The sequence below is a fragment of the Olea europaea genome, chromosome 1 (assembly GCF_002742605.1).
Source record: "Olea europaea var. sylvestris chromosome 1, O_europaea_v1, whole genome shotgun sequence".
Taxonomy (NCBI): Eukaryota; Viridiplantae; Streptophyta; class Magnoliopsida; order Lamiales; family Oleaceae; genus Olea; species Olea europaea.
In genome coordinates this window covers 15,704,197-15,725,317 of record NC_036237.1, presented here as the reverse complement: position 1 = coordinate 15,725,317, position 21,121 = coordinate 15,704,197, and the positions used below count along the sequence as shown (strand labels likewise).

Below are 21,121 nucleotides of genomic sequence, written 5' to 3'. Positions count from 1 at the left end.
CTAAGATCGTGAATTTTACGGAACTTTGGGAATCTGGAACGATGTATATTGCAACTTTAGGTTTACTTTGTGTGACCTATCTGTGCATTCGGTTGTTCCGTTTTTCTTAAAAATGTCTTCACACTTTGAAGTTGGAATTTTTAATGGGAAAGAGAATTTTTTATTTGGCAACAAAAGATGAATGATATTTTGGTCCAACAAAAAGTTTCGAAAGTCATAGATGACAAATTTCTTACAAATTTAGCAGAAGTACAAAAAAAAGAGTATGATGAATTTGTATACACTTCAATTATTTTACACCTGTCTGACATTGTTTTGAGAAAAGTTGGAAAACTTAATTCTACAAAAGAACTTTGGGAAAAGTTGGAGGACATATATTTGCTTAAGTCCATGTCTAATAAGCTGTACTTGCTTGAACATTTTTTCAATTTTAAAATGGATCCTTCAAAGGATCTTGATGACAATCTCGATGTCTTTAACAAGTTAGTTCAACATCGTTAATTGTGATGAAAAGGTATATGAAACGTATAAGGCTATTATCCTGCTTAATTCCATGCTTGATTCATATCGAAAAGTTAAGAATGTAATTAAGTACAGTAATGACACCTTAACACTTGAGATTGTTATAGACTCACTTAAGAGTAAGGAAATTGAGATTAATGCTGAAAAAGATGATAAAAGGAATGGCGAGTCACATATGATGAATAGTAGGATGAAGTTTAAGCAAATGAATTTGGGTAAAACTCAAAATAGTGGTGATTCGAGTAGTGACTCGAGTGATGAAGGAAGCAAAGATGAAGGATATAGGATGGGACAAGTCTAGTGGTAAACAGTGTTACAGCTATGATAAGTCTGGCCACTTTATTAGGGACTGTCCTAAGATGAAGGATAAGCAGAAAGGTAATGTGAGAGGTGAGATAAATATGGTTGAGGGGTCGAGCTATGATCCTAGTAAGGTTTATTTAGAGTAAACTTAATTACTGCATATACATCTGTGTGTAATTGTCTGAATTTTGTTGCATGATAGTCTGCTACATTTCATTGTGTTTGATATGTGCATTTGCATGAATTTGAGGTAATTTGATTACTTGGTGTAATTGTTTGCATGTATGGTGTGTTAGGATGCATTAGCAGTTGTGTTGTGTGTCTTTTGGTGAGATGGAGTATAGATGCCTAGAGGTACATTGTGGTTTGTACTGGGGATGTGGAGTGTGACATTTGGATCATGAGTGGAGATGTGATTAAATGTTTAGAATCATTTATCTGTAAAGAGACCCTAATCAGGTAGAGTGTGAGAGATGCACTTCTATCACTTCTGTTAGGTGGAGATCCATTATCCTCGTAGGTTGGGAGAAGTGATGTAGAGATAGAGGATTATCCCGTGGACGTATGATCTATTGTGACCTCCGGTTAGACATGAGTTGGGTGATTAGTCTAGTGAGATTGGTGGGCGATGAGAAGAGATATGTGTTCTCGAGGTATGAGCAACACGGAATGGGATAGGATAAGTGTGGTGAGATCTTTTCGTAGGGTCATTTATGCATGTGTTGCATATGTGATTGACCGTGCTTTGATTGACTTGGTGTTATCTCTATGGTTCTATATGAACGTGTTTCTGAAAAGATCTATGTATATTAACTTATAGCATATAGTCATCGCATGTGCATTTGCTCTTGATTGTTTATTGTTAAATATTTGTTTCTACTTGGGTGTTTTTGACCTTAACCCCGATGAGTACATGGAGCAGTTATGGTATGTGTTTCAGGTTGGAAACACAATGTAAGGTCTGTGATCCAATTTTATTAGTTACCTTGATTATGCAAGTGCTAACTGTGTGTTTTGATTGCTTGCAAATTTATTAGGCATCAAGGTGAAGATTTGTTGGGTTTTTGATACGCAATAAATCCCGGACTATGATATTAACGTGGGTTAATATTATTTCTAAGGCATAGGCCGACGAATGCAATAAATCCAATAACCAAGTTCATGAGCTACATCCGACCTAATTATATTCCCTCTTGAATGACTTGAATTTTGGCCTATTTACCTCTTTAATGGTCTAACTTAAAGCCTAACTTTAGAGTATATAGAGGGCTATAACCCTAGCCACTTTGTTGTGATGTTTTGTAAGGTTTTGTGTGAGAAAAAGTGGAATTCCGGCTGCCCTCTTTGGTGTGTGAAAAATATGTAGAATAGATTGGTATAATTCCATAGTCTTGGCTTTATCCATCAGTAAATTCTATGTTTTTGATGAGAAAATTTGCAAGAAAATTATTAATTCCTTTAATATGAATTATATCGAAATTATAAAATGCTAAATAAGCTTGCCATCTATGAAGCCTTCAGTATTGTGGTTCTGAGGGTATCTTATTCCTGATTAATCCTGCAACTTGAGAATTATCAGTTTCAATAATAAATTTCTTGGATAATAAAAACAATGAGAACTTTTGTATTCCTTTAATAATTGCTAATAATTCTTTTTCATGAGTAGTATAATTTATTTCTGATTGGTTAAAAGTTCTACTTGAGTATCTACAAATTTCATTAAAATCTGTTTTTAATATTACTGTCCAATATTTATTTGAAGTATCAGTATTAACAATCAAATTATCTTTTCCATCTGATAATCTTAATTTTGATAAATTTTTGCATTCTTCTTTTAATGATTTAACTATTTCAGTATGTTCTTCAATCCATCCCTTAGTATTTGTTTTTCTAAGTAAGACTTGGATTTTATGTATTTTCTTAGAAAGATTTTCAATAAATCCTTCTGCATAATTTAAACATCCTAAAAATTTTTGAATTTGTTCTTTGAATTCTAATTTATCTGGAAAACTTTATATCTTTTTGGATATATGAGTCTGTAATTTTATCCCTCTTTTATCCATTGATAATTCAAAAAAGTCTATTTCTTATTTTTCTATTATAGATTTCTTTTTACATAGTACAATTCCTTATTTTTTACATTCATTAATAAATTGGATAAAATGATTTCTATGCTCTTCTTTACTATTAGAACATATTAATATATCATCGATATAAACTATTAGAAATTCATTAAACTTTTTGAATATATTATCCATCTTTCTTTGGTATATTTGTGGTGCATTTTTCAAACCAAATGACATAACTAACCATTCATATTTTCCTTGAGGTGTCCTAAATACAGTATATTGTATACTATCTTCTTCCATTTTTACTTGCCAAAATCCTAATTTACAATCAAATTTAGAATAATATTGTTTTCCTCTTGCAATATTTATTAGTACTTCTTTATTTGGTAGAAAATAACCATCAAATTTAGTATATTTATTTAATTCTTTATAATTTATAACCATTCTAGCTTTTCCTCTAACTTGTTCTGAGTGTTTCATAACCATAAAGGCTGGACTACTATGAGGTCCATTACTAGGTCTAATAAATTTTTGTTTTAACAATTCTTTTATCTGATTTTTAAATTCTTGTGTATCTTCTATTGTATACATCATTGGTCTTACTCTTATTATAATATTTTCTGTTAATTCTATTTTGGCTTTTGGGTGATGTGGTTTCCAAAATAATAATGGATTTTCTCCATAAACTTTTTCTAATTGTTCGATGATTTTTTCTATATTCATTTCTATTCCTGTTTTTAGAACCTTTTTCTATAATATTCTTTTATTTTTTATTTCATTATTGAGAATTGGTTTTTTCTTCTATTTATCACCACGTTGGGCTGGCTGAACTCTACAAAGTTTAAATTCTCTAGAAATTTTTAATAAGTGTCCACAAGGTGTTTGTAACATTATCATATAATTATTTTATTTTTAATATTGAAATTGTTGTATGAAATCATTTTCTAATAATATATCACATTCTAATTTATCATATTTATAAATTTTATTTATTATTATTTGTTTACTTTCAAAAACTTTATTAGTACTATTAATTATTTGAGTATTTTCTCCTGTAACACTAGTTATTTTTATATTACTATTATTATTCCATGATTTTATTAAAAAAATTTAAATATTGTTATATCACTTCGTGTATCTATTAAAGCACAAGTTGTTATATTTGTTTTTACAATAGTAATTTGTATATACACAGTTAATGAAAAACTTATCTGATTATTCATCTAATTCTTTTTACAAAATGCAGTTTGTCCATTATGAACAATATATAATCCTTCTTTTTCTATATTATAATATTCTAATCCGTTTAGAAAACTCATTCCTAAAAGTATATGAGGGTTTATATCCATACTTTTATCTATATAACATGGTAATAAAAAATATGTTCCTCCTATTTTTATTGGTATTTTAACTTCCAAATCTGTTATATGTACTTGTCCATCAAAATTTAGATACTTATATGGTTCAGTTTTATGAGTTATTAGTCCTTTGTTTCTAATCGAAGCTATATGACATTCATTAGCTCCCGTATCTATTAATATATTTGGTCCATTTATATTTTCTCTTCCATTATAATATTTTCCTTCTATTTTCATGTTTGCAACATTCCTATACAATTTTACTTCTTTTATTTTGTTAATTTTTTCTAATTGGTTTTTATTAAGTATTTTAAAACTTTTTGATCTTTTAATTAATTTTTCATCCTTAAATGTTATGTTATTAGAACATTCTCTTTCATTTAATTATGTTATTTCAGGTTTATTTTTTGCTATACTAAATTCATATTCTTCTGGGATTAAACTTATCTGTTTGTTTGGTTCTATTATTTTACAATATCTTTACATTCTTTATGAACTTCAATATATGGTTTATTAGAATAAATATTCTCATAATTATAATTGGTAAATGTGTATAAAGCTCTATATTCTATAGTCATAATTTGATCACCTGATTGCATAATATCATTTCTATGAAGCTTGAAATGTAGTCCTAAAATTTCATTAAAATTTCTATCTTTCAATGATACACAATATTCTGGATAATATGTAAACATGATTATTTTATATGCTAAATTTCCTTCTATTGTTCCTAAATGACTATCTTTTAAGCCTATTATTCTTCCATCATGTAAAGTTATAGTTAAGGGTGAATCTATCCCTTCTCTAAATAGTGATTTAAACATTATTTGTATTTTTACTAAATAAACATATTGAATTTTTTCACTTTGTTTTTTTACTAATCTTCTTCAGTAGTTCATCAACTGTAATTTTTTGTTAAAAAATTTAATTTATGTTGTCCATAAGTTATTTCTTACATCTATGGGTTTTTCTATTTTGTGATATTCATTTATTGCTATTCTTTCTCTTTTTCAAATTCTATCAAAGACTTCTCATTTTCCTATTTTTAAGTCTAATGATAATTTTTGCAATTTTCTAAACTTGTTATTGTCAAAAGTGACTTTTAATTCATATCCTTCTATTCCTTTATATTCTTGTATATTTATATTATTACTTTATATTTCTTCAATCTCTTTATTCAGATCTTGATTCATCTTCTTCTGTTTCACTTATATATACTTCTTGATCATAGTATTTTTCAATATCTGATATTTCACTTAATTCATCTTTTATTTCTAAATACTCTTTTTGTAATATTCTAACTTTCTTTTTATCACAATCAGGACTTATATGACATATTTCTTCACAATTCCAACATTTACATTGTCTTTTATTTTTCTTATAATTCTTATTTTTCTGTTGGTTATATGGGTTATTTTTTCTTTTGTAATATCTTCTTCTAAATTATATATATTTTTTTATTAAAATTTCTAAATTTTTTAAACTTTTTATTTTTATATTTTCTTTTATTAATTATTGTTTCAGAATTACATCTCCATTGCACAAGAGTTTCCATATCTTCACAACATATTCTAGTTAATTTTTCTGATTTTTTTATTAATTGTCTTTGTTGACATATATATATGCAAGTTTTTCAAATAAAAATTTTATTTTTGAACCTAAAGTTCTAGGTATTCCAGTATTATCTCTAACATATTTTTCAAATTCTATTTTAAAATATATTTCCCAAGAACCTGGTAATTTATTATAGTACATATATTGGTATACTTCTTAATTTTTATTATTATAAAATTGAACATAATAATAGTTTCTAAATTCACAAGTATATTATTTAATTTTACACATATCACATATTGTTAAATTTATTAATTTAATCCTAGCACTATCTTTTTCTCTTATTTCTTATCTTTCAGCATTTCTTATTCAATTTTCTCCTAAAAATTCATCAAAATTATATTTCACTAATTTCTCTATACATTGTCTATCTGATTTGATTATTTCTGTTTGTACATTTTTTTTATTAATATTTTTGTATCATTACTTATTCCTTCCCATTAATTTCTAACATCTCCTTCAAAGGATGCTATTAAAAAATCTATTCTTCTTTCAATACTTTTTCATGTGTCATCTTTATTATATAAAAAGAATAATATCATCTAGTCTGCCCAAGTTAATAAAGCTTTTTTAGTATCTATTTTACAATTTAAATCTAGTTTTGTTCCTCCATGATTAATTGGTTTATCTAATTATCATTTAATTCAAACATATCTTTATATTTATTTCCTTTAGGTGGTTGCCTATCTCTTACTTTATCATAAAATTGTCTAAATGGTTTATTATATATGGGTGCATAACTTTCATCTGTATAATGTAATTCTTGTTTAGAGGTTGCTGCTGGATTAGGTTCTCCTCCAGTATTCATTAAAACTTGGTATTCACTTATATCAGTTAAACTTAATTGATCAAAATTTTCTATTAATAAATCTTACTCTTCATTCATTTTTATATTCTTTTTCTTCTATTTTTAATTTTCGTAATGATTTTTTCTCTAAATTCTTCTTTATCTTCTAATATCTTTGATAATATATTTTTTCTAAATTCATCATCCATACTTCCTGTTTCTACTACTATATTTTCTTTTTTTATATATTTCTTTCATATTCGAGTCATTTCTTTTTCTATAAGTTTTTTTTTTTTATCTATTTTCTTATCTTTATTCTTATTATTTTCTTTTAATTCTCTAATCTCAATTTTTAATATATTTATATCATTTCTTGTTTCTTTTAATTCTTCCATATATTCATTTATTGACATCTTAATTTTTTCTTATTTCTAACTCATAAGTTAATTTGCATCTTTTATCTTCTTTTTTATCTATTATTTTTCTAAATTTTCTCTCAGTTGTTTCTGGATCTGCTAATTCTTCTTTTACTATAATGAAATATTTGCTCTCAAGTCTTAGTCTTTCACATCTTAATTTTGTTAATTGGCTATTCTTTGATATTCTCATTCCTTCTGGTACTAACATTATATTTTTTATTTCTTCTTGTATTTTATCCATTTTTAAAAGTAATTTATTCAATTTTTGATGTGTATTATCAATTATACTCATATTTTTCTTTATAATACAAATTATTTTCTTCATCTTCATATATATTAATAATTTTTTCGTATGTATAAATATTTTTTATTTTTTCTATTATTAATTTTTCTAATATTTGTTCCTTTATTTCTTTAGGAAGTTCTTTAATTATTGTCAAAGTCATTATTTTTAATTTATTATGAATATGTTTTAGAAAAATATATAACTACATTTTTCTTCTTCTAAACACCAATAATGATCTATTTTTCTTATTTTAATTTTTATAATCTCTATGGCTCTGATACCAATTAGGGGGCTACTTAGAGCGAACAAAAATCAATTAAATCAAATAAAAATATTAATCAAATAAATCAAATAAAAATTATCAAATTTCAACCAACATTTAATTTTGAGGACTAAAATAAAAAATTTCTATATCATGATGCCTTGTTAAGTAATATCCAAATGAAGGGTATTTTTGATATGTAAATTGTGTACAGGTCATTTTGAAAAAGTAACCCTTTTAAAAAGGTTATTTTCATATATTTCCCCTAAATTTATAGCTTGCTTTATTTGATATTACTTGTAGAGTCAAATATAGGAGGATGCTGACGCCACTGGGGTCGGGTCGAAATATCATAAATTTAAGTTTCACACACATGGTAGACTGTCTTGACCTGTTTAAGGTGGTCCAAATCCATGATGTTGACCTTTCATTTCGTGCAATTAGAATTGTCTCTTAAGAATATTCGAGAAGTGCCCCGATCCAGCATGAACAACTACCATTGTCATCAATGCTCTTGTTGGCACTTTTATCGTTCAATTATTTTTTATTTATATATTTCATAACATTTATAATAGTTATTTATTTACGTTATTTATAATTTATATCAACTATAAACAACTGTCGATTCTGCTTTAATTATAAAAATTATTACACCCGTCATAATTCGATTTTTAAATATGATTTATCTCAATTTACAGCAACAATATGATTAGGTGGCATAGTTGCTTAGAAACGTAAGACACATCAAATTGCTGTCAATAACGTCCATGTAGGATTGTTAGTAGTATGACTAAGTGATTACAATCTTATTGAATCAAACTAAAGTTAGGTAACCCAATTGACATTTCGCTTAAAATTCAGTGACCACAAATGAAATTAACCAATTGATATGTCAATATAATCATGAAAGATCTAGTTATTTTGTATATTCAAGTAAATAGTAATTGTTGAAAGTTGATTACACAGACCTTTTTCAGTAATTCAGAATACTTGTCAAAATATCGATATTCGGGAAAGCATGATATCCTAAGGTGAAATTGTCTGTCGTTAACTATTGCGATCTCTTTGAATAATCACTATCATACTACAATAATCAAATTCTTGTTCAGCAATAATAAGTGACCTTTAGAACTTTGAGATTTTACTTCAGAACGATATATTAAAATATAATTTAGGGAAAAGGAATGTATAAAGTACACAAGATGAAATGATTTTTGTGGAATTTTTTTCATGAAAAAGAATCTGTATACGTAGCCCACGCATTAAAACTTTTACAAATAATTCAGAATTTAATTTAATAAAAAAAAAACTACGGATTTTATTATTCCACTAAATCACCAATAACTACCTCCAACATGTTTCTTTTACCGGCTAATTTTTACTTGCTAATTTGATATAAATATGAAAACAGTTATGATTAATAGTAATAAAATTTTTGTTATAATTAAAAGTCCAATAGCCCAAATACTATTAAGTATTCACGTTGTTTGTGGGGTTTGAAATGCCGATCTTCACATAAATTTTACACCTTTTTTTCACTTGGCCAATTGTCCCATTTAATAATTTCTTTCAAGTAATGTATATCTAACAGTATTCACTATAGACATCATAACAAAATTCATCTGCTCGGTAGCGGAGCCAAACATTTTATATCGTGGGGGTAAAAAACTAAAATGTTAAAACCAACCAAATCGAGCAAATTTCACTTTATCTATAATGTCACCAACAGTTCTCCATGATTTTAACAAAAATGATAAATAAAATAAGGATTGCTACCTAAATTCGTTAACCTTAGGAAGAATTTCAAACGTTCTACCAAAATCAATTGCAACATCAAAATCTTAAACCCTCGATCATGGATAATAACAAAGAAAAGCAAAAGGAAAGAAAATAAAATATAAAATCAGTACATGAAACATAAAAATTAAAACTATAAAATTCCATGTCTGATTGAAGAATAGAGAATAGAGATTGGATATTGGAGAAGAATGATTTGTTTGGATTGAAGAATAGAGATTGAAATTTGAAATTGAAGAAGGGTTAATTAAGTTGTGTTCTCTAAACGTGGGAGAGAAAAAGAGAGTTATCGTAAGGTAAAGGCAAAAGAGTTAGGGCAAAACTTTAGCACTTTTGAGGGGAAAAAAAGGTTCAAACTCGGTGGTAATGGCGTTTGTCACTAAATAGGGTGTATTCAATTGCGACTTTGAAAATTTTGATAGACTTTTTTTAAGTGAAGACTTTTGTGAATTTCGTGAATTTTTTATATTTGAGCCTAGCCAAGCATGCTAGAACCAGATAGCTTATGCCCTATTAAGTAGCCATTTTGTGAGTAATATATAATCAGTGGATTTAGTTCTACAAGTACAAAAACTAAATGAATGTTAATCAAACTCGATAAAAATTGAAGATCCATAATTTAAACTAACATAATCATCAACATTAATCAGACCATGTATGTCATACCAACTTCAATAATATTCATGTGAGGAACCCTCATTGTTGCAGCGCCTCTTCTGCAGTTGTTCCTCAAGAATGCATAGAAGTAATTTATCATGAGCTTCTTGAGAAACCACGAGTTTTTCTTGGCCCTAACATCACTATGACCGAGCAGGTAAGTAAATCCTGAGGCAGTAGCTTCTCGAAGAGCGTATAGTTCATATTCGAGACTTGGATCTTCATCTGCTGACATGACACTAGGTGGCAATGCAGATGTTCCTGCTTCGTCCGATTCTTGTTCATGCATCAATGGGGTCGTAAGCTCCACGATCGAGTCACGAGCCCGGACGTTATGATCCCTAGATCTTGCAAAAATGTCATCAAACTCTGATTCATTCTGATTACTCTCTAGAGCAAGCTCCAGAGCTTCTTTTCTTAAAAAATTTTCAAGGCTTTCCACCAAAAGCAATTCAAATGCATGATGATCTTCTTTCTTAACATCTTTGTACCCATATCGAGCAATGCAACGAAATATATGGTAGTCTTTAGGGCAGACCCTTCGAAACAAAAATCGTTCTTCTTGAGGGATGAATGGTATTGGGACGTGTTTGATACAAACAAAGACTACAATAGAGTGAATAGCAGGAAGATCCAATAGACACTGCCCGAAAATGGACGGTATGCCTTGGACAAGCTCATTGTACAATAATCCAATCCCCGGGACTCGCATTGTTCCAAGAGACGCACCGAGCTCAAGCATGAACTCCATTGAGATCTTTCCACGAAGCTCACTGCGGTACTTCAACACACTTCCATAGTTCCACACGTACATTACACAGAGGAAAAAGGAGGCAAAAGCTAGTGGTAGCCAACCTCCCTCCGTGATCTTGGATAAAACGGCAGATAAGTAAATTAGCTCTATCGTTCCAAATATGAGTGGAAAGCAGATAGCCAAAAATAAGTTAGTTTGCCATATCAAGAGCATAACGAGTGTCACCAGGGTCGTGCTGACAATCATTACACCAACCTCCGCTATGCCTGCAAAGACAAGGTAACTTTTGCCATTTCTTTTACTATTTACGGGCATAAATCAAAGAAATCTTTGTTTCATTGCCAATCCTTTGAGAAAGAACATTGGACTCTAAGTAGGTGACAAGTTCAAAGATCAGCCAAAATTTGGTACAACAAGTTCAGAAGTTGGTTATTGCAGACAATCATATGGATGATGGCATTTAACAGCTAGATAAAGCAAGGGCTAGCTTAAGGAAATGCTAACCGTATGCATTGGCTATATCTGTGGTACTCCTAAAGGCTGCAACCACGATAATGCACATGATCATCAAAAACCAATTGATGACAGGAACGTAAATTTGACCCATCCGTCTTCTTGAAGTGTGAACTATTTTCAGCCTCGGGAAGCACCCAAAAGCCATAGCTTGCTTGATGCATGAAAATGAAGCGGATATCATGGCCTGACTAGCAATTATAGCAGCAATTGTGGCTATCACAAACACTGGCCAGAAAAGGTGAACTGTAGCATTAGCAAACACATATCATAAGTATCCATCACATATGAAAGGAATATTTCCATTTTGATAACATAGGAAAGACAACGTGATATGGATATTAAGCCTAATCCCTGTTTCCAAGAGCAATAATAAACAGAAAAGCAATTAGAAAATGAGTAAAGGACTTACAAATCTATAGTGCTTCACCCTAAGTTTTCACTATAATGGAGAAAAAGGTACAGAGTTCAATCTAAATCTCACACAAAAAATGTCCCCCCGATAAGTCCTTTATATAAACATATGAGTGATGCCTAACACATATGAGCCCCCAAAAATAAAATTACCCACTTGGAGATAAAATCCACTATCAAGTTTATGATATGATTAGGCTCCTACTCTGAGGATTTCAAGAGTGAAAATGTTAAGAGGCCACATTTTGGAAAATCACCTGGAACGGAATCATAAAATATTTTATCAGCCGAATCAGGATGTTTCGTGAGATAAGCAGCTTGTCCCATGTAAGCTAAGAGAAGGCAGGGAAAAACTACACTAGTGAAGGCAATCTGTGGCAATTATCAAATAAGCATATCACTATATTTAGAACATGTGAATATAACCTTAAAAATAAGGAACATAAAACCACGGGGATAAAAACCTGTATTGATGGCACAGAGAAATGACCTAGGTCGGCAAACATTGCTTCTGCACCTGCAATTGTGATTCATATAATATCTCGACCACTGAAAGTAAAATAATAAATATACATCTGATTGTACATCAATCTCCACATTACTATACATATGTACATGCGTGAATACATACTAACATTTTTGTTTATTTGGAATTTTGACGAAAAAGAAAACGTCCTAAACCATATTCCATACAAATCAAAAATGAAAGGAGCCCGCTTGGAAAAAGCAAGAAACGCCATCTAATGCGAATGACACATTGGAAAATGAACAATGCACGTCCAACTTACCTGTGATGCATAAAACGCAACCACCAAGCGCCGACCATCCTTTGATGCTGTTCTTCTTGAAGAACAGATAAATGTAAACAGGGTTAATTGCCTTCACAACGGTTACATTGTGCTTGAAAAGATTATAAATTCCAATAAATCCGAGACTAAAGAACCATAAAGCAAGGGCAGGAGCAAATGTGAACCCCACTTTACTTGTCCCAAACCTCTGTATGCTAAATAGTCCCACAAGAATAACAATTGAGGTGATAACAAGAGCATCTGAAAAAAAAGGAGATCAAAATTGAGGTGATATAATTTAACATATATTGCAAAGGGACATTAAAAGAAGATTATGGTCAAATAATTTATGAAAATTTTCCAATGTTTAGTCCAGTTTCACTACTTGGAATGGTCACTAATATATTTGGGTGGATGCTTTATTTGAAAATACAGATAGAATATATACTGTTAACAAAATTCAGATTGAACAGCCTTCTAGAAGACACAATTTAAATAAACACGAGACCTCTCTCTAGCTGCTTATGTAGTTTTAGATAGGTAGTTTGACATAGTATTAGAACAAGCAAAGTCTTTGTAAAGCTCAGTAGTAACTCATTAATAAAAGTTTCACAAGTTTTGGGCCTTTAATATGTGAGACGTGTAGAAGACATGTATCATATTTCTCACAACTTGAGTTTTTAGATGACTTAGTTTGACAAAACTCCTACTAACGGCAATAAAGATAAGAATAAAGATAGCGTTAAGATATTATTTTTAAAGTAGAGTTTGATTTAAAATATTTTATTTATATTAGATTTAATACTTTGATAAAATTATATAGTAGAAGTTCTTTTGATTTTAGGTTAGTTGCTCTATATATAAAGAGCTTATTCATTATAATTAGTATCCCTTGAATATATGAATAAAATATTTGTCTTGCCCTCATTTCTTCTCTTGATCCCCTTTCCCACTTTCTTTTCTTGTTCTTTGTCCAATTAATATGTTCCTACATCACCTACTCCTATACTAGGTAATACGAAGTAGAAACTCGATTTACCTACCTGTACCAAATCCTGGTATTCGACTCTGAAGACCACTCACAACAGACATTACTACAACAAAAATATATTGTTAGGTAATATCTTTACTTTTTATTCCATTCTAGAATAAGTGAAAAGTCTGTATACCAGAAATAGCCGGTGTCAGAATACCGTCCCCTATAATCATAGATGTCCCCATAAGAACCAAAAGCAAGAGAAGGATTTTCAAAAAGGACGTATGTTCCAATGCATCTTTTATACTCAAAGCCCTTTCAAGTTCTGGAGTCGGAAGTTTGAGCTTGAAACTTGATATATTCTCATCTGCCTGTTGATGATTTGGAAGAAGATTAACATTTGCATACCTGCAAATTAGTGAATATAATGCAAACGTTCCTCCTGCCGATCGAACAATGGAATTCGTTAGCTAGAATTTGCCAAACCAGTTGAGAAATAAGTTAATTAATCAAAGAGTCAGTACCTTCCCCATTATCATTTGCCTTGAGCACCACAAAAACATATTTTGTTAAAGGAATGAGAGCAATTGTATACATTATAAGAGACAAAGCTCCCAAGACGTCGACCTCTGACGTTATGGGTACCTTACTGAATACATCAGAGAAGACATATAAAGGGCTTGTACCCATATCACCGTATACAACACCAAGTGTTTGAAATGCCAAAGCGAGAGTTCTCCAAAAAGAAATATCCTGATTTGTTAAAGATAATTTCAATAAGGAAAACAGAAAAAAATAATGAATATATATATATGTGTGTGTGTGTGTGTGCGCGCGCGCGCATCATCAAGCTAATTGTTAGTCGAAAGCAAGACCCTTGCCTCAGAATTATTTACTAGATTGAAATTTGCTTATTTTTAGTCTATTAAACTGTACTTTGAGAATTATCGAGTAGAGATGAAACTTGGCACCTAGAGGATGGTGGGGGGTGAAATTGAGAATTACAAATCAAGGCAGAACTTTCACTTCGCAATAATTTGTAATTCTAGAAAATTCGTCATTGTACATTTTAATCTTTTCCATTCCAATGTGCTAGACATGGTTACAGTACAAATAATATATCAGTCAATTTCTTTTCCAATTTTGCTTTCAATTTGAAGCTCCCAATAGATACACGTTGCCTGATAAAATAATGATCGGAAGGGAAAATTTCTCTACAAGTCACTCGACTTATAGATTTATTGTAAGTTGACAACCTCAACTTTAATTTATTTTACTTAATCTATATTTGTTTTTCAATTTGACTATTTTTGCGTGCAATTATTACTGGTAAGGATGGAATTTGTGACTCGAAAAGTGGAACCTATGATCTAGCCATTAAAATTTGTGATTTACTATAAGGGTATCACACTAAGGCCTTTCCCGATTGTGTTAGTGGTTAGACATGCCCCATTTTCAATGATTGAATCACATACTACTTGTCGATTTTAATAAAAAACTAACGTATTAAATAGCGTTCCTCCTATCCATATGCATAATTTGAAATTTTGAAGACGCCATAACAACATAGGACTTCAAATAATTACAACTCGTCAGCCTAGGGATTCAGGCCCTTTTCAAGAAGCCATCTTTATTCGATATAGCAACTAGAATGCGACGAAAACTTGTGTGTACTTTAGTCATTGCTATAGAATACTAACTTATTAAAAACAAAAAAATTAAGATTTATATCTTTTGATCCAAAATTTTTCGTCAAAATTGTGTTATAAGAAATAAAAGTGTTTACCGATTACATTACCCATATTATAAATTCCATTATTTTTATATTAGTTATAGACAAAAATAGAAGAATTTATTTTTATATTAGTTGGAGACAAAAATAGTCGAATTGCAACAAAAATATAAACTTGAAGATAAAATTGAAATAAACTAAATTTAGATAACCAACGAGAAATAAAATTGTAAATTGGATGACCCCTAATGAAATTCCCCCTTCGAAGTTAGAACCATCCGTCCCCCAACACCCACTCCCCAACACCATGATAATATTCAAACCACTAAACACCATTAGACAATTCATTATCAAGGTAAAAATTCTGACCTTTTTAGGATGTCCAGAAGAGTCAGCAATTTCCATAGCTTCAACATCAAAAGAATCAACTCTTTTAGGTTTCTTTACAAGCGTCCTTCTAACAGATCCTAACCCTTCAATAATCTCCACATCACCCACCAAAGACCATGGTGTTGATTCTGAATCCACTTCACTTCCATCCACCCACCTAATCTCCCCACCATCGCCGTCTCCACCTCCACCGCCCAACAATCTCACCCTACTCTCTGGAATCCCTTCCTCTTTCATTTTTCCTTTTTTCCCTTCACTAATCTCCACATTACCAATCAAAGACCATGGTGGTGGCTCTAAATCCACTTCACTTCCATCTACCCACCTAGTCTCCCCACCACCACCACCTCCGCCGCCACCCAACAATCTCACACTACTCTCTTCAATCCCTTCTTCTTGCATTCTGGTTTTCCTTTTAATACACTACAAAAAATGACTCCTATGTCACTAAATGCTTCACACTTGAATAAAAATAATTTCTTGGAAAACCCAGAGAATCCCAATTGTGAAAATAAGTAATTAATGCGCCCAGTGTATGTTACAGTGGTTGGTGGAGTGTATTTTACTTACCGCTCCAAGTTCAGCATTGCCGAGATATTTGAATAATACCACGAGTTTCGCATGGGATGGATTTCCTCCAATAAGAAATCATGCACATGGAGTTGAAATACAAAATGATTCACTGAGATATAGCTTTAAATTAACTATTTAACTTTTTTTTCTTACCGTTATTTATGCTTAAAAATAGTTATAAGACAAATACAACAAGTTGGATAGTCAATTTTGAACCGCACATTTCAACTCGTCCACGTGTGGCTTTATCTCTTTCTAACTGGAAAAGCTGTCTTGTAATTACACATCACTGGCCTAAGCATGCAGTTAACAGATCGTAAGAAGACAGACAAAAATCATACAACTTTGAAAATGATGCACTGTACCACGTTTATGAGGAATTTTGCATGTACTTCTTGACGTCTTGATTGAAAAAAAAAATTCTGGATAATGATATTTCTGTATTTCAGGATGAGGAAATAATAATCGTTCGACAAGTTTGTATGGGATGTGTTGACCCCAAAAAGTGCGCTAACAGATGCCGGTCCCATCCTCACTTGCGTGGGCGAATGTCCAACAAGCTAAAACACGTGGACGGTCTAAAACGAGCGGTTCGAAGGGCCGTGGGAGTAGCCCAACGACGCGGGACGGTGACGTTCGGGATCCGGCGAGTTGTTCGTGATCCGATTGTACAATAATTACCAACCGGTGCTCGTAGATGTATATGTAAAAGTGTATAAACTCGATTTGTGTATTGCAAGTAAATGAGAGAGAGTTGAGTAAAATGTAGTCTTTAGTATCGATTCTTGCATTAGCCCTTTAATATTACACAAGGGAAGTATTTATAGTAGTGCATATGAAATGGGAGCCCATGGATGAAGTGGCACGTGGCCTCATCTCTTTAGTTCAAATATCTTTTCCTAAATATGGAGCTTGACTTACTAGCTTGCGGCGTATTTATTGCTTGTGCAGGGCCTCTATGCTAGTGACAAGACTTGACCTTTATACTTATGACAAACGTTCAATCAATTATTCGAATAAGATCTGTGCAGGTGATCTCTTGGGAGAAGTGACCATGGAGGATGTTTCCTTGTGGTTCAGAGGCTCGCGCATCAGTTTCGGGACTTCGGCCATTTGTCATGATACTTCCACTTGAGGGCCTCAGCTGCTCTCAACAAGTTCCAACAGCCTGGCTTCGGTTCGTAGGCCTCGGTCAATGGGCCTCGGACAAAAAGGAGCCTCGGCAGATGGATTTCGGCTCAAAGCAGTTCGGATGTAGCCCACCTCGGCATTGTGTGCCACCTCGGCAGGAATGCCACGTGGATCGTCATGAGTGGGCCATTGTCCCAAGTAGGTTGGCCAGGTGTGATAACACGCAACAGGATGCACATATACCAAACGAGGCTGAATCGAAAAGAACTTGACCAAATTGAGTAAAAAAATATTTATTTATTTATTTTTAAGTTGGAGTCCGAACTCTGAATTTCTCATTTTTACATTAAATAATGAAAAGTCAAAGGGTGGCCCAAATTGAGAGTTTAACGAATTTTAAATTTATTTTTATTTTTTTAAAACCCAATTGAGATATTAATGGATTTTAATGAAATCCATTAAAATCTAAGTGTTCCAACTGTGATCTTAATGAAATCTATTAAGATTTTTGTGTTATCAATAACTTATGAATTTATATGAATTTGCTCTTGCTTTACAATGATATTTTTCAAACTCTTTTTTCTACGTACTTATTTTTAATCAAACGATCTATACGTAAATTCAAAATTTTTCGGATTTTTCCTTACTTTTTAAATATACATTCTCCTAAAACTCACTATTTAAAACTATTCCCCCCCCCAAATCCAAGAAATTCATTATAATTTATAATCCTTTAGAATCCATCAAAATTTTAGTTTAGGACACTTCTTAATATTATTTATAAAATTGATGTTGACGCTTACACAATTTTCCTATATTAGTATATAATAGTTAAGAGTTAATTGTTCCAATAATCATTAAACTTATGTCTTTGACTTCAATGCTCACTAAACTTTCAAATATCTAGTTTTGGCCGCTAAACTTATCAAAATATTGGACGTTACTCAGTGACATGACATTCATTTCACAACTCCAGAAATTGATGACATGGCAAATGGAATGTACATGTGGCGCCCAAACATCGTTATGCAAATTGTCACATAAGAAAGACATCTTTAATTGCTCACTATACTTTAAGATAGTCGAGTTTTGACCATTGAACTTGCAAAATTGACTCCTGTTTGTATTGAAAATTTAGGACTATCGTTCCAAATATCATTTGCATACAGTAAAATTTAATTTTTTTGTGGATGGATGCTATTCAATGGTGACTTACATGGCTTGCTATGAAAACATACTCAATCCGACGAACGACTTCCTTGGTGGCCAACTGTGGATGCTACTTCAATCAAAGCTCCTAAATGGATAGGTAAACAAAAGGGAGAGAGAGAGAGAGAGAGAGAGAGAGAATTGACCTTTTTTTTATTGATGACAGAATTCTAATGAATTGGAGGTGTCTGATCCATCTTGATTTCATTGATGATAGAATTCTGGTTGACTTTTTCCTTTTTTTTTTTAATATAATTAGTAGCTGCAAATATTTTCATTAATGCAAATAGTTATGGTGGATGTTTTTGGATATTTTTTGTGTCTGTTTTTTGGTTGCACAGAATATATTGGCTGCAAGCCTGCAAGTGATGCATGTTGGTTTGCTGTTAATGTAAATTATGAATTTTTTTGGTGAGTGTCACAAATATTTTTTTGTTTAAATTAGTCATCAGAATCATCAATGTTTTTTGCATTTTATTTTATCCGTCTTCATCGTTTTGTATTTAACTAGTAGTTACAAATGTTAATCAGTGTTTATTTGACAAATTGTAGAATGTTCGAGTTAACTTCGACGGGTATAATGTATAAGATAATTAGAATTGGCTTAGAGAGATCGAGCATCAAGATGTTTAGGCTTTAATGGATGAATGTCTATTTTGAATCAAAGTTTCGTAAGTTCTAGCACCTATCCTTGATTTTTTCTTAAAAAACTTGCTACGAATATAGATCTAATTTTGTTGCAAAATTAAATTTTACTGTATGCAAGTGATACTTGAAATAACATTCCCAAGTTTTCAATACAGGTTGGCATCAGTTTTACAAGTATGGGGACCAACACTCGACCACCTTAAAGTATAATGACCGGTCAAAAAGGTCTTTAAAAATATAGTGAGCAATCAAAACTATCTTCTAATGTATTTTGAACAATCAAAGATGTCTATCCTATGGCGATAATTTGTACAACGTTATTTGATGTCATCTTTGCATTTCGTCTACCATGTCATCAATTTTGCTGAAGTTATAAAACATATGTCATGTCAGTGAGTAACTTTTAACATTTTGATAGTTTAGTGGTCAAAACTTGACATATGAAACTTTTGTGAGTAGAGATAAGCTTAGTGAATATTGGGACAATTAACTCTAATAATTAAAATTTAAAAGTTACTTTTATTGTTAAAAAAAGTTTTGTTCTAGTAGTGTTAAAATGGGTTAGGCTCGCTATGATCCAGCCCATTAACCAAAAATGAAATGGAAAATGGCCGCCAACAAGATTCAAGTCGATTGCCGGGTGACCCGCCATAATAAACGACAGTCTGAGAATAAAGCCCCTTCAAGCAGTAGCATGCCGCTAGTGTTGAGCTCCTTTGACTATCTCGTAATTCCGTGCGGACCGATCTAATAATTGAATCGATATGGAAAAGGCCGCCAACAAGATTCAAGTCGATTGCCAGGTGACCCGCCAGAATAAACGACAGTCTGAGAATAAAGCCCCTCCAAGCAGCATGCCGCTAGTGTTGAGCTCCTTTGACTATCTCGTAATTCCGTGCGGACCGACCTAATAATTGAATCGATTATTGAAAAAATTATAGGAGACGTACTAAAGATTAAAAATAAAATAAAATTATTTGCTCTCTATAGATTATTAGAGAGAAAGTGGATATAGAGAAAAAAATAAATAAAAAGTTGTTCTATTTTAACAAATAGGTCGATGGGAAAATAAAGACTCTCCGCCTTGAAAATGAAAAAAATATACTAGAGAAGGACAATCACCATACTTAAAATCAGCATTCTTAATATCAAAGAATTATGTGAAAAGGGGGAAGCTCTTGAATCCTGATTCTCCTATAGCAACACTATTTTCAATTCCCCTAACCCAACTGATATTTCTTTTCAAAATTTAATATGATTTTTGTTTACAAATAATCATTTTTTTTAATATGAATACTTATGGTTTGTTTGAGTCTCATTTCTTGGAAGAATATATTTTGAAAATATGATTTTGGAGAATGTATAGTTAAAAAGAAAATATTTTAGATTCATATGTACAATTATTTTATTAAAAAAAGACATGATTAAAAATGAATTTAAAAAAATAAATAATAAAGAACGCAAATATGGCTAAGGAACTCTTACCCATAAATGCAAGAGTTAATTTTCCCGGTAATCATTAAACTTATATTTGTGTCTATGACTACTCACTAAAGTTTCAGATGTCGAGTTTTGACTATTAAACTTATTAAAATGTTGAATGTTACTCATTGTCATGATATTCATTTCACGACTCTAATGGAATTACTGACATGGCAATGGGACGCACATGTAGCGCCCAAATACCGTTATATAAATTGTCAAGTAAAAAAGACATATTTGATTACTCACTATATTTCGAAAGATTGATTGTTTACTATACTTTTAAAGACATATTTAATTCCTCATTATATTTTAAGATGGTCGAGTTTTTGTTGGGAATCTACTTATACATGTACAGCGGAAAATTAAATTATTTCGATTCCCATCCAATAGATCTCATTGTGTTTGGTTAGGAATTGTGATAAGATTGTACCTTT

General features: G+C 31.2%; 1 protein-coding gene across 2 annotated transcripts; it reads right to left on the bottom strand.

Annotated features, from left to right (window-relative positions):
- Positions 1-9,991: 9,991 nt before the first annotated feature.
- Positions 9,992-16,207, bottom strand: LOC111395482 (putative potassium transporter 12). 2 transcript variants are annotated; one of them, XM_023021504.1, is made up of 9 exons: positions 15,621-16,207; positions 14,044-14,272; positions 13,713-13,961; positions 13,587-13,637; positions 12,544-12,804; positions 12,220-12,272; positions 12,013-12,127; positions 11,333-11,569; positions 9,992-11,094 (listed from the first exon to the last, which is right to left on the bottom strand). In XM_023021504.1, the coding sequence occupies exons 1-9, from the start codon at positions 16,041-16,043 to the stop codon at positions 10,064-10,066; spliced, it is 2,649 nt and encodes an 882-aa protein (XP_022877272.1). In that variant the 5' UTR covers positions 16,044-16,207; the 3' UTR covers positions 9,992-10,063. The 2 variants fall into 2 exon arrangements, with proteins under 2 accessions (XP_022877272.1, XP_022877263.1); XM_023021495.1 differs by having other exon boundaries at positions 11,333-11,587; positions 15,621-16,206.
- Between the last annotated feature and the right edge of the window lie 4,914 nt (positions 16,208-21,121).

What these genes read in the sequence shown, in the direction of transcription:
- LOC111395482 (XM_023021495.1), bottom strand. Translation starts at nt 16,043, where the DNA reads ATGCAAGAAGAAGGGATTGAAGAGAGTAGTGTGAGATTGTTGGGTGGC. An exon ending in GGCAAATGATAATGGGGAAG is followed by an intron (nt 13,962 to 14,043) that starts GTACTGACTCTT and finishes TTCGATCGGCAG; the next exon opens with GAGGAACGTTTGCATTATAT. An exon ending in AGATATAGCCAATGCATACG is followed by an intron (nt 11,095 to 11,332) that starts GTTAGCATTTCC and finishes TTGTCTTTGCAG; the next exon opens with GCATAGCGGAGGTTGGTGTA.